This window comes from Labrus mixtus, chromosome 13, assembly GCF_963584025.1.
Source record: "Labrus mixtus chromosome 13, fLabMix1.1, whole genome shotgun sequence".
Taxonomy (NCBI): domain Eukaryota; kingdom Metazoa; phylum Chordata; class Actinopteri; order Labriformes; family Labridae; genus Labrus; species Labrus mixtus.
The window spans coordinates 16,633,440-16,651,361 of NC_083624.1; the positions used below are offsets into that span (position 1 = coordinate 16,633,440).

The 17,922-nt window shown below is 40.7% G+C and overlaps 1 protein-coding gene across 2 annotated transcripts; it reads left to right on the plus strand.

The window, feature by feature from the left end:
• Positions 1-441: 441 nt before the first annotated feature.
• wdr75 (WD repeat domain 75) lies at positions 442-17,525 on the plus strand. Of its 2 annotated transcripts, none has more exons than XM_061053917.1 (21): positions 442-570; positions 877-1,006; positions 1,878-1,943; positions 2,124-2,223; positions 3,227-3,351; positions 3,664-3,734; positions 4,025-4,141; positions 4,390-4,478; positions 4,942-5,100; positions 5,559-5,618; positions 5,971-6,086; positions 6,869-7,044; positions 7,210-7,367; positions 8,222-8,405; positions 12,588-12,682; positions 12,800-12,895; positions 13,105-13,274; positions 13,438-13,497; positions 13,889-14,029; positions 14,201-14,292; positions 15,224-17,525. In XM_061053917.1, exons 1-21 carry the CDS (start codon positions 485-487, stop codon positions 15,447-15,449), a joined length of 2,517 nt encoding a protein of 838 aa, XP_060909900.1. In that variant the 5' UTR covers positions 442-484; the 3' UTR covers positions 15,450-17,525. The 2 variants fall into 2 exon arrangements, with proteins under 2 accessions (XP_060909900.1, XP_060909902.1); XM_061053919.1 differs by having other exon boundaries at positions 8,225-8,405.
• The last annotated feature ends 397 nt before the right edge of the window (positions 17,526-17,922 follow it).

A 17,922-nucleotide genomic window follows, 5' to 3' on the forward strand; every position in this document is an offset into this window, starting at 1 on the left:
GAAAGCCTCCTGCAAAGGGGAAGGTGCACCGGTGTGGACCAAGTCTTGAAGTTGGCCTGGTAGCTGGAGAGGTGCCAGTTCACTTACTGAGCACTGCCGAGGTACCCTTGAGCAAGGCACTGGACACAGAAACTGTTCTGGCACTCTTTCATGTGCAGCCTCTGCCATCTCTCCATTAGTGCATGTCCATATAGGATCTTGTTTGTGCATGTATTTCAGCCTGTGTGTGTTTAGCATGTCTCAATAACAGTGATATATTCGTCTACAATTATAATGTTTACAATTTGTATTGGTCTTTGTTATAAATAAGAAAAATTTGGTAAAAATTGGTAAAACTGTACATTTACATGTACACTGATAGCTTTTTTATCAGTGACTGATACACTCCAGACCACCAGGTGGCGGTAAAGCGTCATAACAAACCGGTGAACAAACCCACGAAGAAGAAGCGGCAGCGTGGGTCAGAGTTGAACCCGGTGAAAACATGGTTGAACACGGGGACATCCGCGTGGTTCACCGTGGAGGGAGTAAAATAAACTTCAGAGAGCCTGTCATAACCAGCGATTCAAGGTTAGTGTGCCTTTAAATCCCGTTAATGTTTAGAATTAGCTGGAGAGAGTTTTGCGCTGTCTTATGAGCTTTATTTGTTAAAATGCTAAAACCGGTGCTAGCTGTTAGCATTAGCTGCTGCTGCTGCTGTTGATACTTCTGCTGCTGTTTACAAAGATTCACCACGAGATGTTCTCATCTTTGAGACACCTGTTCTGTGACGGAAAATGAACCAACACAATAAATATCCAACCAGTGGAGTTAGTCGGTCCTTGAAGGGTGATTCTGCTGTGATAAACGTGATAAACGTGGTTTGTGTCTGTGCAGGTTCCTGCTGTGTGCCTCAGGTGAGTGTGTGAAGGTGTTCAGCTCCTCCACTGAGGAGTGCATCCACGACCTGCGAGGACACACCGACCTGGTGACAGGTGTGCTGCTCAAACCCTCCAACCACCTGCAGGTACTCATCACACACTTTGTTACAAAGAAAGACTGTAGCTCCAGCTCAGTCAAATAAAACCTCTGAAATGCGCCATTGACTTGACTTATCAGTGCACAACCTAAATTAATGAACTTTTATTGTTATTATTATTCACATGTTGACTGTTCACTCAAACTTTTAAACATGGTTGCCATAATGTTTACACTCACATGTTTTAAAACGATACAATCTGTCACTTTAATGATCTGTAGATCAGGGGTCTCCAACCTTTTTTCATCTGAGAGCTACTTTCAAAACATGAAAGTGACCAAGAGCTACTTGCATCAAATCACTTGCATTTATTTACATAGCTCAGCTGAATGAAGCTGCTGTTTGTACATGTGTGAAATTGCAATAAGCCAATGCTTATCAATAATCTTAAATTCACATCAATGTCTAAGAAAACATTAGTACTTAATACTTGTTTATATGAATAGTGGGAAGAGGTGCATTTACCGTCATCAGATTTGTATTTTTAACACAGTCGGTCAACCTATAGGCGAGCTACAGAAAACCTGCCCGCAAGCTACCAGTAGCTCCCGAGCTACCTGTTGGAGACCTCTGATCTATAGTATCAAAAAGTACCAAAACTGCTGTACATGAAACTATAGAGCATTATAAAAACAAGACAAAATCTCACACATACATGTATGCCCATACACAAATGCTCACAGAGAACACTAATAATATAAGTAGACAATTATATTATATGATAATTTGATAGAAATACGTGAGAAATAAATATAAGCAACCTAACTAGGACTCAAAAGCCAACATGTAGAAGTGTGTTTTGAGGTCTGACTTAAAAGACTCCACAGACCTGACTGAGGGAGTCTTTTTTTTGTTGCAGGTCTACTCGTGCTCAGCAGATGGCACCGTCAGACTTTGGGACTTCACAGACGGCATCCTAATTAAGGTACAGCTTGGTTTTTGTGTTTTTAATTCAGCAATTGCAGTCGGTGTCATTCATCTAATGCTTCCCTTATTTTAGAGATTGATTTCATTCATCGATTAGTTATGTTGAGAAGGATGTCTGGGTTGTGATTCTCTCATATCCGGTAGTCATGATGTGTGACAGCTGTGTGATCTCTTCTAGACTTACGTCATTGGATACCCGATCTACTCCATCCACGCTTCTGCAAAACATGAAGGAGTCATCTTTGTTGTTACAGCCACGGTATCTGACAAAAGAACAGGTAAGCGTGGAGGCTTTTCTCTGAGTGGATGTTGCTTTTGGTTTGAGGTCAAAGCGGTATCAGCAACTGATGACGGTGAATAATTTAAACACGGCATCCCTGATAAAAGTCGACAAATCTAATAATCAGTCAAGTAACCCCTTAATGTTCATCTTTCAGATCAATAGATATATAACGGTAGATCTAACTGGGAAATTGTGGTGTTTTTGCATACCCAAGACCAGAGTGCCCAGAGGCCGAGACCATTAAAAAAAAGACTAATGGGGATAAAAATAAAATAATTAATGAATTGAAGTTATTTCCTTCTTAAAGAAAGAGTCATTTGTCCTTCTAATCACAGTAATGACCTGTAAAAATAGTCTGTCAATGGTGGTATTGACCGTACTTGATTTAAAATCCAGAGTCCGCCCAGTCTGAGACAAAGACAAGACAGACACAAAATGCTTTCGATGAGACTGAGACCTTCAAAAAAGTGGTCCAAGATCGATTTTGAATACTACAACACTACTAAAACCTCAGCAAGGCACTTGACTTTTCAGCTACATGAGATAATAGAAATCTGTTGAACTGGAACCTAACTCAAATCAGAGCGCTTGTTAGCATGCTAATGGATTATAGAGCTTACTGCAGTCTGTTATTAGAAATGAAGGCAAACATTTCTGAAGATTTCTCACCTGAATCTACCAGAACAAGACCTGTTTATCATTATGAAGTCCTCTGTATTAATGTTTGTGATATTATCCTATTTGAATTACTCACATGTGAGAAGTCCTCGTGGAAATGTGAGCAGTCTGTGTAACATAATAATCAATGTCTGCATGTCCGATCAGGGAGGCTCATTTCTCTTTATTCGAGTGTCTGTTTGTCAGATACTTCCACTAGGGGGCGCCAGTGTTTCACAATATGTCTTCTAGTATGAGTGATGTGGAATCTGGGTAAAAGGTCACTGGGGGATACTGTGTGATAGGCTGATGTTTGATTTTGTTTGTGTGTGTTTGTGCAGAGTCGTTCCAGCTGGTTGCAGTACATCTGCCACAGAGTGGAGATCAGCTGGTGGAGGCCCGAGAGCTTTCTGCTGTGCTCAGCAACGTCAGCTCCAACCCAGCGGCCATCGACTTCGGCAGAGGGGTACATAGTGACCAATACGCCACCTTGAACTTTTACATCCCAACATTTATATTTTAAGCTTGTTCAGCTCAGAGGAATAAACTTGAGTTAAAATATGAAATGATTCAGGTGGAGTTTTCATGATACCAGAATTTTAACACAACACAAATAGACATCCTAGGTGATCCATATCGGGTAATTTCTCGTTTTCAATCCTCAAAAACTGCAGGCAAACTCCTGCACACGGTCTCAATTGCAGAGAAACATTGGCAACATTTAGGTACTGAATCTGAGTCGTTTGTGTTGATAAGAAATGTTATCTCTCTCTCACAGGGGGAATATATCGCTTCAGCTTCAGGTTTGCTGCTGGAGGTCTTCTTTTTTAAGAAGCAGAAGGCTTACAGGTGAGATGCTGCAGCTGACATGAGTGGAGATTGTGTGTAATGAATGAAAGATAACAACTTCACAATGTTCAGATTCTGGTGTAAAATCACAGATCGGCCATTCACAGAGTAGCGTTTCAGAATAAAAAACAACCCTGTACTTTTTGTTTGTTTTTTTTACAAACAAAATGTGGTTTAGATCAAGAAGGACGTTGTCACTTTTGCAGCTTTGCTTTACAAAGTTGATGTTCACAAACCCACATCTGCTTTATTCAAAACATTCTGTCTGTCCTTGTGTGTGCTTTCAACAGGTTTTCCCTCAAAGAAGACAACAAGAAAGGAGGAAAGAACACGTTCATGTGCATTTCTTGTCACCCAAAAGATGACTGCATCGCCACTGGACATGAAGACGGCAAGATTCGCTTATGGTGAGTGCAGCTCGGTGACGACACATCATGAGGAAAATACCACAACATCCAGAGTTTTGATCATTTTGAACATGCACTCCTCACTAATGCAACATTTTTCACCTCTTCTCTTCTTACTCTATCCGTCATCACTATCCCTTAATTTTCCCATTTTGTTCTCTGAAATGTGTGTTTATGAAGAAGGTGAGTGTGACTCGTTAGCGGGAGTGAGACACTTTAATTTCTTAAGTCGTTGTTGATCATTTCAGGAGAAACTTCAACCATCAGAAGGAGTACACGTACACCACGCTGCACTGGCACCACAACGCTGTCAGCTCGTTGTGCTTCACCCCTGAAGGTACATGCATTCACTCACCTCTTTTGATTCTGTTTATAATGTTTAATGTTATCTGTCTTCCTCTCTCTCTCATTCTACTTCAGATTCATACATTATTAATCCCTGTTTTGGTAACACTTACACTATAATGACTATTAATCAGCCAGTATGCTAATAAGTAAGTTAATGAATATTGTGACCTAATTTAAAGTGTTACCTAAGTTTTTATATTTAGTCTTTTATTGCACATAGTTTATAGGATCACATTTTTCTCCTTTTCTAACTCACATGCTCCGGAGGAATGACAACAAACCTCCATGATTCTCTTGAGTTTAATCCATTTTATGTTAATATGTTTTAAGATCTTTGGCACGAGGAATATGTTTTATCCCAGTTAAAAAATTCTTACAAGAATGAACAATTATGTTCATTCTTAAAAATAATTCTTTTAACCATCCTTTTCTGCTTTTTGTTTGTTTCTCAGGCACAAACCTGTTGAGCGGAGGCATCGAGTCGGTGCTCGTCCAGTGGAGATACAATCAAGAGAGTCAGAAAGACTTCCTGCCCCGTCTGGGCGCCGCCATCACACACATCTCTGTCTCACCTGATGGAGAGCTCTTCTGCACCTCCCACAGCGACAACAGTGAGGAGCTTTAACACGTTTTAAATGATGCAACAGGCTGTTTGTAAACTTTCTACACTCAGAGGGATGAGTAGCTTCAGCATTGACCGATGAGTCCAACTCTTTATTTTAAACCTAACAGATAAACTCACACCTGTGTCCTTGAATGTGACGCTTAAAGGGGCGAGCATAACCGAGTTTCACCTTAAAATTTGAGATGGTGATGTTACCTACTCTGCATGACTTTCACTGTTATATTGCTCTGAAGTCCCCGACTACAGAGTCTCATCTTCCCGACGGACACAGATTCACCTGCTGGTCTTTCCTAATTAGGGACCTACATCAGCATAAATCTTATAAAGTGTGACTGTACAGGTGCAGACTGTTTACAATGTTGTCGTTTGTTTCACAGATTTTAGTATAAATCTTAAATGTACGTTTGGTAACTGATGTGTGATTTGTGCTGCTTCCTGTTTCAGAGATCACGATCATCCAGAGCTGTGTTAAAGTCTCAGCTGTGATCCAGGGTCTGGTCAAAGGTGAGTACACACTGGATTGGCAGAGCACGTACATTGATCATAAACATGCTGTGCGGGCTCATAAATGATCAACATATCTTTATAAATAAGGCTCACAGTTCCTGGAAAACAATCTGGCTTTAAAGGGAAGATTACGACATTATTCAAGTGTCAGGATGTTTTTAAATGTCTGATTCAACCAGATAAACCTCGCATTCTGTTACACGGTGGAATTTTGATTTCAGTGAGGCTTCAGGATTTTTCATCTTTACAGAGAAAAAAATGTGTACAGTGTTTGTCCTTCTCTGTCTCTTGTGTTAAACGCTCATCTTTGTGTAAGACCTAAAAGTCCCTCTTCTTTGCCCCGCTGCAGGAGAAAATGTGAAGACAGACCTGATGGTGGACCCTCGCAGTAAATCCCTGGTGCTGAATGGAAAACCAGGACACCTGCAGTTTTACTCGCTCCAGAGAGACAAACTGCTCTACAACGTAAGCTTATTGAAATGCATCACCCGTAAGCCAGACCAAGGACGTTTGTGGTTATTTTCTGTTACTTTAGTACTCGCTCTGCACCTGCACAGTAACTCTATAAAAATATGAATTTTATATCAAAGACAGTCTAAGGCTGTGTTCACACTGCAGCCAAAAGTGACCTGAATCAGATTGTTTTCTTCTATGTGACTCAGATCAGATTTTTTTTTATTAACTGTGATCTTTTGAAATCAGATTTTGGCCACTTCTATTTGAGGATTCCCACTGGAGTCTGATTCAGGTCATATTTAAAAAGCAATGTGAACAGCCAAACAAAATAATCTGATCTGAGAATTAAGGCGTGCAGTGTGAACGCAGCCTCAGATTGTTGCTCCAAGTTTCTGACAACATCAGCCCTATTCACACCGCTGTTTCAAGCCGCGGTATTTACACCCCTGTGAGGTTTCCCCTTCAGTCTGAATGGGGGGGACGAAGTGACCCCCCCACCCCCCCTTTGTACCGTCGTCAGAGGTACAAAAGGGGGATCCCTCTCAAATTGTTGTCACACCCCGAGGATAGATATCTCAGCCTGTCCAGTGGTGAAAAGAAGCTCTTTTAGTGGATGTACTTTGACAGGATGTATTAAAGGAATATGTTGCAGCCATGTAGCACCTCAGTTGGCTGAATTGATACTAAAATGTTTGAAGTCATTTAGACCCTCAAAATTCTAACAATAGGTTATAAATTCACCTTTAATTACTTTGGAACAACACCTTGGTTTGTTTCTGTATTTTGTGCAGTTGGACATCGTGCAGCAGGAGTTCATTCATGAGTTGGGTCTGCAGCAGTTTGAGGTGGTCAATGCGGCCTTCGATGCCTCGGGCAGCTGGTTGGCAACAGTGGAAGAGAGAAAGCAGAAAGACACTGAGCTGGAGCTGAATCTGAAGCTGTGGGCTTTTGATGAACAAACACAGAGGTACAGATGTCTGTGTAATGTTTAACTAGCAGCACGGAAAAATCATGTATCAAAAGTAAAACCACACCACTGCTTCGTCCTTTCGAGCTGTGTTTAAAAAAAATACTAAAACAGTAAAGTTCAGTTATCATCGTTTTTTTAACATGCCGACTGTATCACCTGCAGTTTTGTGCTGAACACAACCATCTCAGCCCCCCACGAGGACCGGATTACAGACATGTGCTTATGCCACGCAGACGAAAGTCAGACCACCGTGCTGGTCTCCACCAGCAAAGATGGACACTTCAAAGCCTGGCAGCTCGCTGCAGCGGCCCACACAGAAGGTAAACTGCATTCTGACTCAAGTGTGGCTGTGCTGTGGTCATTTCTACAGCAGTCTTTTCAGACTGTGTTCTTCTCGATTGTTGTAAGATTTGACTTTTCCGTCCTCTTGAAAAGATACACCTTGTGGAAGAGCTGTTTTATTCATCTTAATTACAGGATTTGCGTTTTTAACCTTTTCCTTATTTTCCAACACTGATGCATAATACATGTATACAAATAAAAATCAAGACAAATACGGACAATTTAAATCAATTTGACAACCATACCGGTATATGGCACTACTCGTTTTCTTTTTTAACCAGCAGAGGGAGCTCTATGCATTTTGCATCTGCTGTTTGAAATCAGTAGATGAAGCAGTATTAGCAGTATATCATGATTAAAGTGTATCACTGTTACATTGTTACATCCAAGGACAATAAAGGATTCACCGAAGTCCACAGGAAACGACAGGCTTTTATTTTGTATTGTTGAGCTAAAAAAAGGAACATCCTTTCATTTTTGTTCTCAGTAAAATCCATCATAAGATCAATGTTTAGATTTTTGCAAGTCATCTTCTTCTTCTTTTTAAACAAAGAAGAAGGTTTGGCAGGCTGATCGAGCCAAAAACTATTATGACATGTCATTCTTTCCATGTTGATTGCTATGACTTTTTAATAACAAGAATGAATATTCACATTTTTTGACCAGAGACATCAGTGAGATGATGTTGTTTCTCCGGTACCAGCCTCTAACATTATTACTTCAAAAAACATCGGCTCAAATAGTCGATCTGAGGCAAAAATATCTGAATCTCCCTAATCCAACTCTCTCTCTGTGTCCGTCTCCCTCTCTTATTTTCTCCTGATCATGTCAGCAGATGAAGGGCCATCCTGGATGTGTGATTTCGTCGGAGCCTATCACAGCATGGTGCCCCAGTGCTGCTGTTTCTCCGCTGACGGGTCTCTGTTGGCCGTCAGTTTCCAGGAGGTGGTGACCGTGTGGAGCCCGGCCTCCTGGGAGCTCCTCACGACTCTGTCCCAGCCTCCAGGAGCCATCAGGTGAGAGCAGAAACAAGCACTAACCTACCTACTCATGCACACGGCTCAGTGTAAACCTTTACTGCTGAATTAACTTGTTTTCAGCATTGAGTGTATAAATGATCTTTACCTGCTTGGACCAGGCTCTTTAAATAGTTGTTTCCTGACTCATTGTCCTGTCCACGTATTGAATGTGGTGAGATGAGGGAGAAAGTTCTGCCCCTTTTAAAGGACAGGGCAAAAATGTTTTCATGCGTTTTAAAAAAATTCATACTACGATAGGCCCTGTGTCCACCTAGTGTTTTTTTCTGAGCGGCAGCGTCTTATTTTCATTGTTTTTCAATGAGTAGAGCACTCGCAGTAGAAAGTGGCCGCCTGGAGAAAATGTGCAGCACTCAGCATTGCGCTCGGAAGAAAAGATGCTGAGCGCTGCACTTTTTTTTTTTTTTTGCAACGCTCTAGTTGAAAATCTTTCAACTTTTCAGAAAGGCGCTGTTGATGTCACCGGCGCTCTTTTCCAAATGTATAATTTGGAAAAGATGTAGTTTTACAGATTGTTTTCACAGATGTGTGTTTTACCCACATCCTCTTTGCTCCGTGTCTGCTGGAGTAAAATCGATCTCAAATAAAGAAACATACAGTAAAAAACATTGGAGCAGTGTCGTTCATACAGCGGCTGTTGTCATAGAGACAGGACAAACGTGCAGCGATTTTCTCCTAAGCGCACAAAAGCTTCATGCAAACACTCCTGAGCGCACAGCCAGCGCTTTTCTGCCGGGAGCAAAACGCTAGGTGGACACAGGGCCATAAAGATTATTTTAACACCTGCTCTGGAAAGCAGAATTCATGTTTTCAGTGGAATTAGGACAAAAATATTCGGTCTCCTACTCATAACCACATAATCGGTACTGAAATGTTGCCAACATATTTGTGCAGTTTAGAGAGAGTGCAGGAGTTCAGCTGCAATATTTGGTAACTAAAAACATGTACCTTAAACTGGCTGCCTAGAACTTCTATTTTTGTTGCCATGGTAACAAAACAGGTATGGGTATCCAGATTCGTATGGAAGTTTAAAATTCTGAGGTTGTGAGACCCGTACTAAGTTGAGATGAAATACATTTTAAAATAAGCTAAAGTAGCATCCAAACCTTGGCTAAAAAAATGATCGTAATGTAGAAACGTTTTGTTGACTGCAGCTTCATTAAATAAATGTTTGATGTTGAGCTTTCAGATGTTCATCAAAGTTACTGCAGATGGGGAACACTGGGACTCACATCCCAAATAAAGTCCTGAAAGTAACAGTGATCCAATAATGAATGCATAATGCCTTTCACATGCAGATTCACTGAGCAACAATCTGTTGCTGTCGCGACTCCTCTGCAGCGGACGTCGTTAAATGGTTAAAAAAACCTTCTTTTCAGCGCTCTGGCAACAGCGTTGTTTCTCACAGCAGACAGGAGGTGTAACAGCCTGAGAAAAAGAAGTACAGCCTGTCAGCCAGCTGAACACACGGGACAGCTTACAGTTTCGCAATGCCGCTCCGGTCTCAGAAAAGTTGGCTGATGTCCCCTCTCTCCGAACACGGGGCCCACAGGGTCACTGAGGACATGAAACTACTGTTGTCAGTTTCTGTAACACTTTTCTGAGAAAATCAAAGATCACTGAGTCAGCTTTGAGCATAGTTTTATAGAAAAACATAAAGAGCTGACTAGCATTGTAAGTGAGCTGAGATACAGATTTAAAATCTTTGAAACCAAACCTCCTACAATAACTGTTTGCATGACCCACTTTCTGTTGGACTTCAGTATAAACAGTAAAAGCTTGAGACTTTCTTTCTTTTGCCTTCTCATGCTACAAGTTATCTAAACATGTTGAGTGTTAATTTAATCCAGAGATTGGCATTTATACAGATACCAGAATTAGAAAAAAATGATTCTTACTGAACATTTTGATTCATACTGTATATCAGTGAGTACCTTTATCTATGCACCTATCCCATGATGTTTTGTTAACAGATATTTTGCACGGTATGCAAGGCGTCAGTTTTAAGTGACCACACTAGTGTTACTATTGTTGGTCAGGATTAAAGGCCTAACAGCTGTTAAATAACAAGATTATATTTTCTTCACAGGGGAATGGGATTATCAACCGAACAGGTCAGGAATCTAAATCAGGAAGGGCATAGTAACAAGTAGGGCCCGACCGACATGGGATATTTGGAGCTGATACCAATATCCATATTGGGGAGAGAAAAAATCAGATACCGAAATATTGGCTGATAACTTTATTAGATCTCTGTTTGATCTGTAGAGATAGATAGATATAGATTCTCACATTTTTCGCATTAATCCCTCAAATGCAGTTATCAAACACTCGTGGGAAAGACTTATGATTAAGACAAGATGATCACTCGACTTGAAAATAACTGCTAATTTACGTGCATCACTGCCTTACACTCTGGAGAGTGATGATGTTTGTTGTAATCCATATAGCGTCTTCTGCTGGTGACAGAGAACTGCTAGTGTAATACAATGAAGCTCAAATAAAATGCTTTTTGACTTGTGAAAACTTCTCGTAATATGGGCGCATAACTGCGATAAAATTAGCCGGTACCGATAGTCACTTGATAAGCTAATATCGGCCGATATAATTGGCTGGCCGATTAATCGTCGGGCTCGAATATCAGATCATCTCTCATTACTCTCTTTAAAATGATCTAGTTTTTATTTTTTTTAAATAACTAGAATTTTTTTTTTTGCAACAGTAAGTAAAGAATTACACCTTTTGAGTTATGGTCTAGATTTTTTCTTTGTTATTTATAACATTTAAAATTTGGTGACAATTATCCATGAGCTCCCTGGAGGACCTTGTTGTTTACGTGGAGCTGTTCTAAATTGATTTCATACAAACAGAATAAGTAGAGCTTAACTTGTAACACAGAAGTAACACTTCGGTTTGGGTTGCAAATATCATAGCATTACAAAGCATTTATAGATATGATAGAAATTAGTGTTTCTACTACTGATCAAACAGAAAGACTAGAATCTGTTGTCTGTCAACCAGAAGGTTGGGGGTTTGATCACCAGCTCCTGCAGCTACATGTCCGATGTGTCCTCGGGCAAGACACTTAACACCAAGTTGCTCCCGTTGCTTCGTCGGCGGCGTATGAATGTGTGTGAATGGCAGCCTCTGCCACCAGGGTTTGAATGTTTAGGTCTGATCTGCGGTGTAAAATCACTTTGAGTCGTCACTCATACGACTAGAAAAGAACTATACAAGCTCAAGTCCATCTACCATTTTTAAAAGAGAAATCCTCAAAAACTAAAACTTTTACATCGGTGAAAAAAGTTTTTAGGACATTTTAGGTTTTTTAGGATTCATCATTTATTTTTAGTAATAAATAATTGTTTGGGTTCAACTAATTTTGTGTGTTAATTAAGCAACCGTTTTAAAGTCTTTTATGACTAATTATGGTTAATTGACTCGCATTACATTTTAGCTCAGGTTGTAAAGAGTTCAAAAATAGTTTATGAAATAAAAATCACAATAAGGGAAAAATCTGAAAGAAGGCCCTGATGGCCCATTTTTATTTCAGACCTTTGAAGGTCAAAGACACACACATAAGTGAGACTAAAGGAGTCTGCTTCTCTCCAATAACTCGCTCTTACTCAGACAGCCTCTTTACATGAGTGGGCGCTTCCTGTGTGTTTTGGGATCTGAAGGACATTTTCCCTTAAAACACTTCAAAGTAAAAAGTAGGGAAACTGTTGGACATGAATGGTTTTGTTGTTTTGACAGCTGCCCGATGCCTCTTACATAACTACCACCTATGGATGTGTATATCGGGGTCAACTGCTCGCCCTCCAGCCTCATTAACTCCAGACACATGAAACTTAAAAAAAGTTTGTTACATTTTGGCCTGCATGCAGACGGCTGATAACGTGGAGAAATGTCATCGCTAGTGGCAGCATTTTGAAGTTTCGACATAAAAAATAAGGTGGCTCTAATTGGGTCATAAGCCAGACGTTAATTTTCCGGGTGTTTGCTTCTTGGTGGGTGTTCGGACCCTGCTTGCGTGTTCCCATTTGAAGCCCCCCAAAGCGGAAAACTCCTCAAAGGCTAATCCTGTGAAATATGCGTGCAGTGAAGGGGTGAACTTGGGAATTTTCACTGGAAAAGAAAAGTTTTTTTTCCCTCCACCAGGAATCTTTGTTTTGGCCGATTAAGCTGCTCCAAGTATCTGCTGGGAACGACGGCCAACGACCTGCTCTGCTGCTGGAACCTCCTCACCTGCTCATGTAAGGCTGCGTGTGTGGTGTTCATGTCACTAAGTCGTGTTTGCTGCTGCACGCATCCATTCAGATTCATTTTTGATTTCGTGCACAGACATAAATACAGTTTTCTGTCTCCTGCAGTGGAGTGGAGCACCTCGATGGACGTCAGCCTGCTGCTGGCTGACCCGATCTCTGAAAACATGGCCGCCTTCTGCTGCCAGGCTGGAGCCACAGACTGTAAGCTTTATTTACCTTAAGGAACAATTTGATAAAACTTACACAATGCTGCTCCATTGAAAATAAAATCATTACAAATAGTCAAATTCACCTGATAGGATCAAACGTTATTAAACATAAGTAGATCAAAATGTGGACCTAAGCCTTTATCAAAGTATTAGAATACATTTTTCTATTCTAATAATTTTGCTGTTTTTTTTGTGTTTCAGTGTTTTTGTTTAAGCCCAGTGAGCCTCGGCCGCTGTTTTCCCAGAAGGCTGTGTGCTCGGGGAAGGTGACTCGCGCCGTCTTCGCTCCCAGGGAGGAGATGCTGGAGAGCTGTGAGGAGAGCAGCCAGTGGCTAAACAGATCCCAGCTCTACTTCCTCACTCAGTACATGGTAAAACACCTCTCCATCAATCTAACAACGAAAAAGAGAACTTTACTCGATTGTTCCCTGAGAGTACTCCTTGTAGTACTTTCTAAAAGTACAGGAGCTTTGAAGAGGCGTCTTGCAGCGCTTTGTGTTCATGCTCTTGGTTGATGTGGACTTTTCTCTGCAGGATCTCATGACGTTCACCACCAAAGCAGAGGAGGACAGACTGATGGCAGCCAGCAAACAGGTACAGCTCACCTGAGCTCCAAACACAGCTCGACAACAAGGCTTTCATCCTGTAACTCCAAACTGTGGCTGCATGTCGAGCATGTTTACAGCGTTTTGTTTCTGAACTCACGAGACTTGGAAGTACATCCCTGCTTCGTTCTTAAGATCACTTCCTCATCCGCATGATGTTTTCTTGTTTTTACACAGGGTCATGTTGAAGGGCAAATGTGTTATATACGCAAAGTTCAACTAGCACAAGAATTATTAGCAAACGTGTGCTATAAATCAGCATTTCTGGATCCAAGAAGAATTTGTTTTCATTCTCAATTTCCTCTTTCTGTGTCTCTACAAATGAAATCATCAGTGCTGAGGATTGAACTCTGACCTCTTGTTGTTTTTCCCCTATCAAGCTTGTGATTGATGACACCGTCGCCATGACACCGTTCTACCTGTTGCTGGGGAAACACCGTCAACATGAAAATCAGATCACGCCGAGCGATCCGTCTGCAGAGAGAGAACCTTTACCACAGGGCTCAGTCGCCATCAAAGAGGTCAGTGGTTCACCTTGTGTCGTTTATGAACAGCTGCATCGATGTTCACTGTTTGCTTGACCTTAATGGTTGTTTAAGGTCAGCACAAAAATAGAATCAAGTAAATGAGTGAAAACCAAGTGATCATTTATTTAGTTTTTCGTGCATTAATCGTGTCTTTCTCCTGTTCAGCTCCTCCAGACGCCGGCCCACGTCTTGCCCTCCACGTCTTTCCTCTGCTCCATGTTTGTACGCTCTCTGCTCATCTCTGTCAAAGACACCAGGTCAGTCCTCGAAGAAGTTTGTTCTGAAAAGTTTGATCATCTTAAGAAATTATACAAGTGTCCAAAAATGTGTTCTTAATCCTCAGAAAAGTCTGCAGGGAATGGTTTGTATTATCCCATTAAAATGGATTTTAAATAAGAACAGGAAGCACCTTCGTGGTTTAGTTACAGAAACAGTCGCTGCCAGGTGACGAGCCAGTTAAAAAAAATAACTCAACAAAAATCACACAGTCATACAATCATCAACACATCATTTTATTTTATTGTATTTGGAATGATGCAGTTTGCTAATAAAAAATCAGCAAATCACAAAAAAACTACAAAAATGGCGTCGTTCATATAACTCCTGGAATACGAAGAAATATTTATATATATTTTTTTCTGAATTGTTTTTCATCAACCAGACTTTTGTTCATATAATATTTTGTTTTTTTCATGAGATTATTTCAGTTCTCTGTTTTTATTAGCGTCTATAAACTTCGATAACATTTGGGCTTGGGTCAGATGTTTTTAGGGATTTGAAACATTTGAAAATCCAAAATGTCAATAATTCATAAGCAGTCTTATTCATGTAAGAACTAGAGAGACGTTTCTGTTGCAGAGTCAAAAGGCTTGAATAATAAGCTAAGACAAACTGTAAAATGAGCACAGTTGTATAATAATTAGCACAGTCATGGTTATTTGTTCCCTTTAAAATTGATCAAGTCAGTGTGTTGGGGGTGATGAGCGTTTATTGTTGACCCATCGCTCACTTCATAACTTTTGTTCTCATAAAGTGAGCGTGAGTTGACAAATCTCTGCTGGATTTCCGGCATCACGTTACTCAAGACCCTGAGCTAAACGTTGCACATGTGACTTAGCAACTTAGCTCTAAAAAATATGCCGAGTCATGTTAACTTATTTTCCCTTTTTTTAATTCTCATGGGCTCAGCGCGGAAAGCAAACAGGCCGAGGAGGAAATGGAGAGTGAGAAAGAGGAAGAAGATTCAGAGGGGGAAATGGAAACCAGCAGCTCGAGGCTGACGCAGCAGACATCTGTGGGAGTCGGAGTCACAGAGTCTGCAGATTCCCCCGCTCTGACAAAAGCTCAGGTTAGAGAACTGAGGAGGGTGAGGAAACTGGATCACAGCTGGATCACAGGCCTGCTGGACCCCTGAGCATGACACCTGTACAAAGACAGACACTCACCGATACAGTGCATGGAGAGAGTCTTCATCACATTCATGGATTTTGATTGTTTTCATTTTACACCATGATGTCAGAATGGAAAAATATGTTAACCAAATTTGGCAGAAATTACATCTTGAGTCAATGAGGACCTTTTCCTCGTCATCTGAATAACTTAGGCCTGCTCCCGGAGACTCACTTTGTTTTGTCGCCCCTTTTTTTGTTCAGCTTTGTACTTTGTACTAAAATAAATATCTTCCTGAGTCTCTAGCCCTATTCATAGTGCAATTCTGCAACTAAGTCATGACGAATCACCGCTGTCATTACACCTCAAGACATTCATATTGAGAAGTGTGAGATGGACGGCAAAGCTCCACACCTCAAAGACAGTACAGAGGGGGGGAGGGGGTCACTTTGTCCTGCCATTACGCCTCCTCAACATTCATATCGAAGGCGAAATGTCACAGGGGCGTAAATATCAGGAAGTCTGAATAGGCCTACAGTTCTCTCTGCAGACTGCAGCAAGATTTCTGAGAATTGTGCATCAGTTCTGTGGCCTCCATCACCTAAACTGCAACAAGCTGCAGTTTTGCTATACAAGATACAATGTCCCCTTTTACTTCCTCAGGCCAATTAGAGTTGTTATGGTGCCAGAAACTTCAACTAAGATAAGATTCTAGTAAAGTCAATACAATATCAAAACCTGTTTCAATACCAGAGCAACTCAAATATAAGTCCTAGGCCTCTAGTATGTGTGCTATCTTGTCTAGAATACAGTCATATTCCTGCACACGGTCTAAATGGCACCAATACATTTTCAGTACGGCTCACTTGCTTTTGCTCGTGGCAGCTTTGAGTTAAAAATATGACTGAAGATCTAGCTGATGGCCTAGTGGTTAGGTCACGCCTCATGTACTGTATGGAGGACTTGGTTCTCCAAGTGGGCGGCTCTCTCTCCTAATGTCATACTCTATCCACTGTCCTATCAAAATAAAGGCCAAAAAAATGAATCGATAAAAAAACTGTGTTATCCAAAAGTGTCAAATTAAAATAATAAATGTTGACAACCTTACAGTCAAAAACCGTAAACATGAGGTTTCTGCTGCTGTGTAGCATTTCCCGCAATGCTTGGCAGGACAGTGAAACACAGATTTCATGAAGGTGTGTTTTTACCAATGTAAAGTGTTTCACATGTATAATTCTGATTAAAAGAGTTCAGTAGGGGTCTTTGGTTTCAGACTGCATCCCTGTTTTCTCACAGTTTGTGTCCAAATATTTGTATTTTTACTTTTTGCAGGCGCAGCAACTAACATGCTTTTAGTTGTCATGTCAGTGCTGCATTAGCCCGGTAACCCGTTAATGCATTTTAATTGCAGCAGAGGAATGCAGTAAATGAGTGAGGTCAGCCGGAAACAGGTTCAAGCTGTGAGCTGGAGACAAAATGTAATGTTTGGGTAGATTCTCCTCACAATGTAAAATGTGGATATATTTCTCAGAAGGTCTCAGAATCTAAAGCATTTTTACTCGGTCTTGTCTCAGTCTGGGTAGACTCTGGATTTTAAATCGAGACCACCACTGACAGGCTATTGCTGAAGGAAAACTCCCATTTCTTAAAGAACAAATCATTTCAATTCATTCATAATTAGATTTTTATCCCCCGGCTACATCCACAACCTCCTCTGTTTTACGATCTAAGTGAGCGACACGCCCACTGCACACAAGATGATTTTTCATATGGTCTTGGTCTTGGTCTTGACTCGATCCCGAAATGTCTTGGAGCACACTACCTAAATGTATCCGCCATGTTTTCATTAAACACACATTTTTAAAGTCTAACTTTATAGAAAATATAACAACTGGCTGCAGCAGTGTACTTCTTGGTATGTCACAGACTGACTCGTCACTTATCTTCATCTTTCTTTCTTTTTTGACCAGTGTAAAAAAACATCTGATTTACAATCTTTCAAAGATCCAGTGGTTTGTGATGTTTACTTTCTACACTCACTGTAAGAACATTTTTCTACACTTTTTAAATTTTAATAAAATTCTGATTTCCTTCCTTATAACCGTCTGCCTCGATGATTTCTAACTTCTGTTACTCAACACCAGTGTGTCTTCCAGAGACCAAGCTGACGGCCTTTCTTCACAGTTTGTGATGTAATTCAGTATAGCTGCAATTTATGGTTATGTATGTAAAGGACGTTTCTCTCGTTGTATAAGCAGCTGAACTCTGACACGCATCTTGTGATGCCAAATTAATCATTTGAATTCTTGGCCTGAAATGCTGCCTGGATGTCATGTAGCTGATGAGGTGAGTCATATATTCAGCTTCTGATTGGTTCTTGGAAATCTTTGCCATAAACTTTTTTCCTGTACTAACACGACCTTGAAAAGTGACATTATTGACGCTGTAAAGTCAGGCCGGATTCAGCAGACTCTTAAATCTTAAGAAATCCTGAGTAA

Excerpts from the sequence above, each read along its gene's own strand:
- wdr75 (XM_061053917.1), top strand. The coding sequence starts at position 485 with ATGGTTGAACACGGGGACATCCGCGTGGTTCACCGTGGAGGGAGTAAA. Across the intron at positions 3,735-4,024 it reads AAGAAGCAGAAGGCTTACAG|GTTTTCCCTCAAAGAAGACA; the intron begins GTGAGATGCTGC and ends TGCTTTCAACAG. Across the intron at positions 14,293-15,223 it reads ATCTCTGTCAAAGACACCAG|CGCGGAAAGCAAACAGGCCG; the intron begins GTCAGTCCTCGA and ends TCATGGGCTCAG.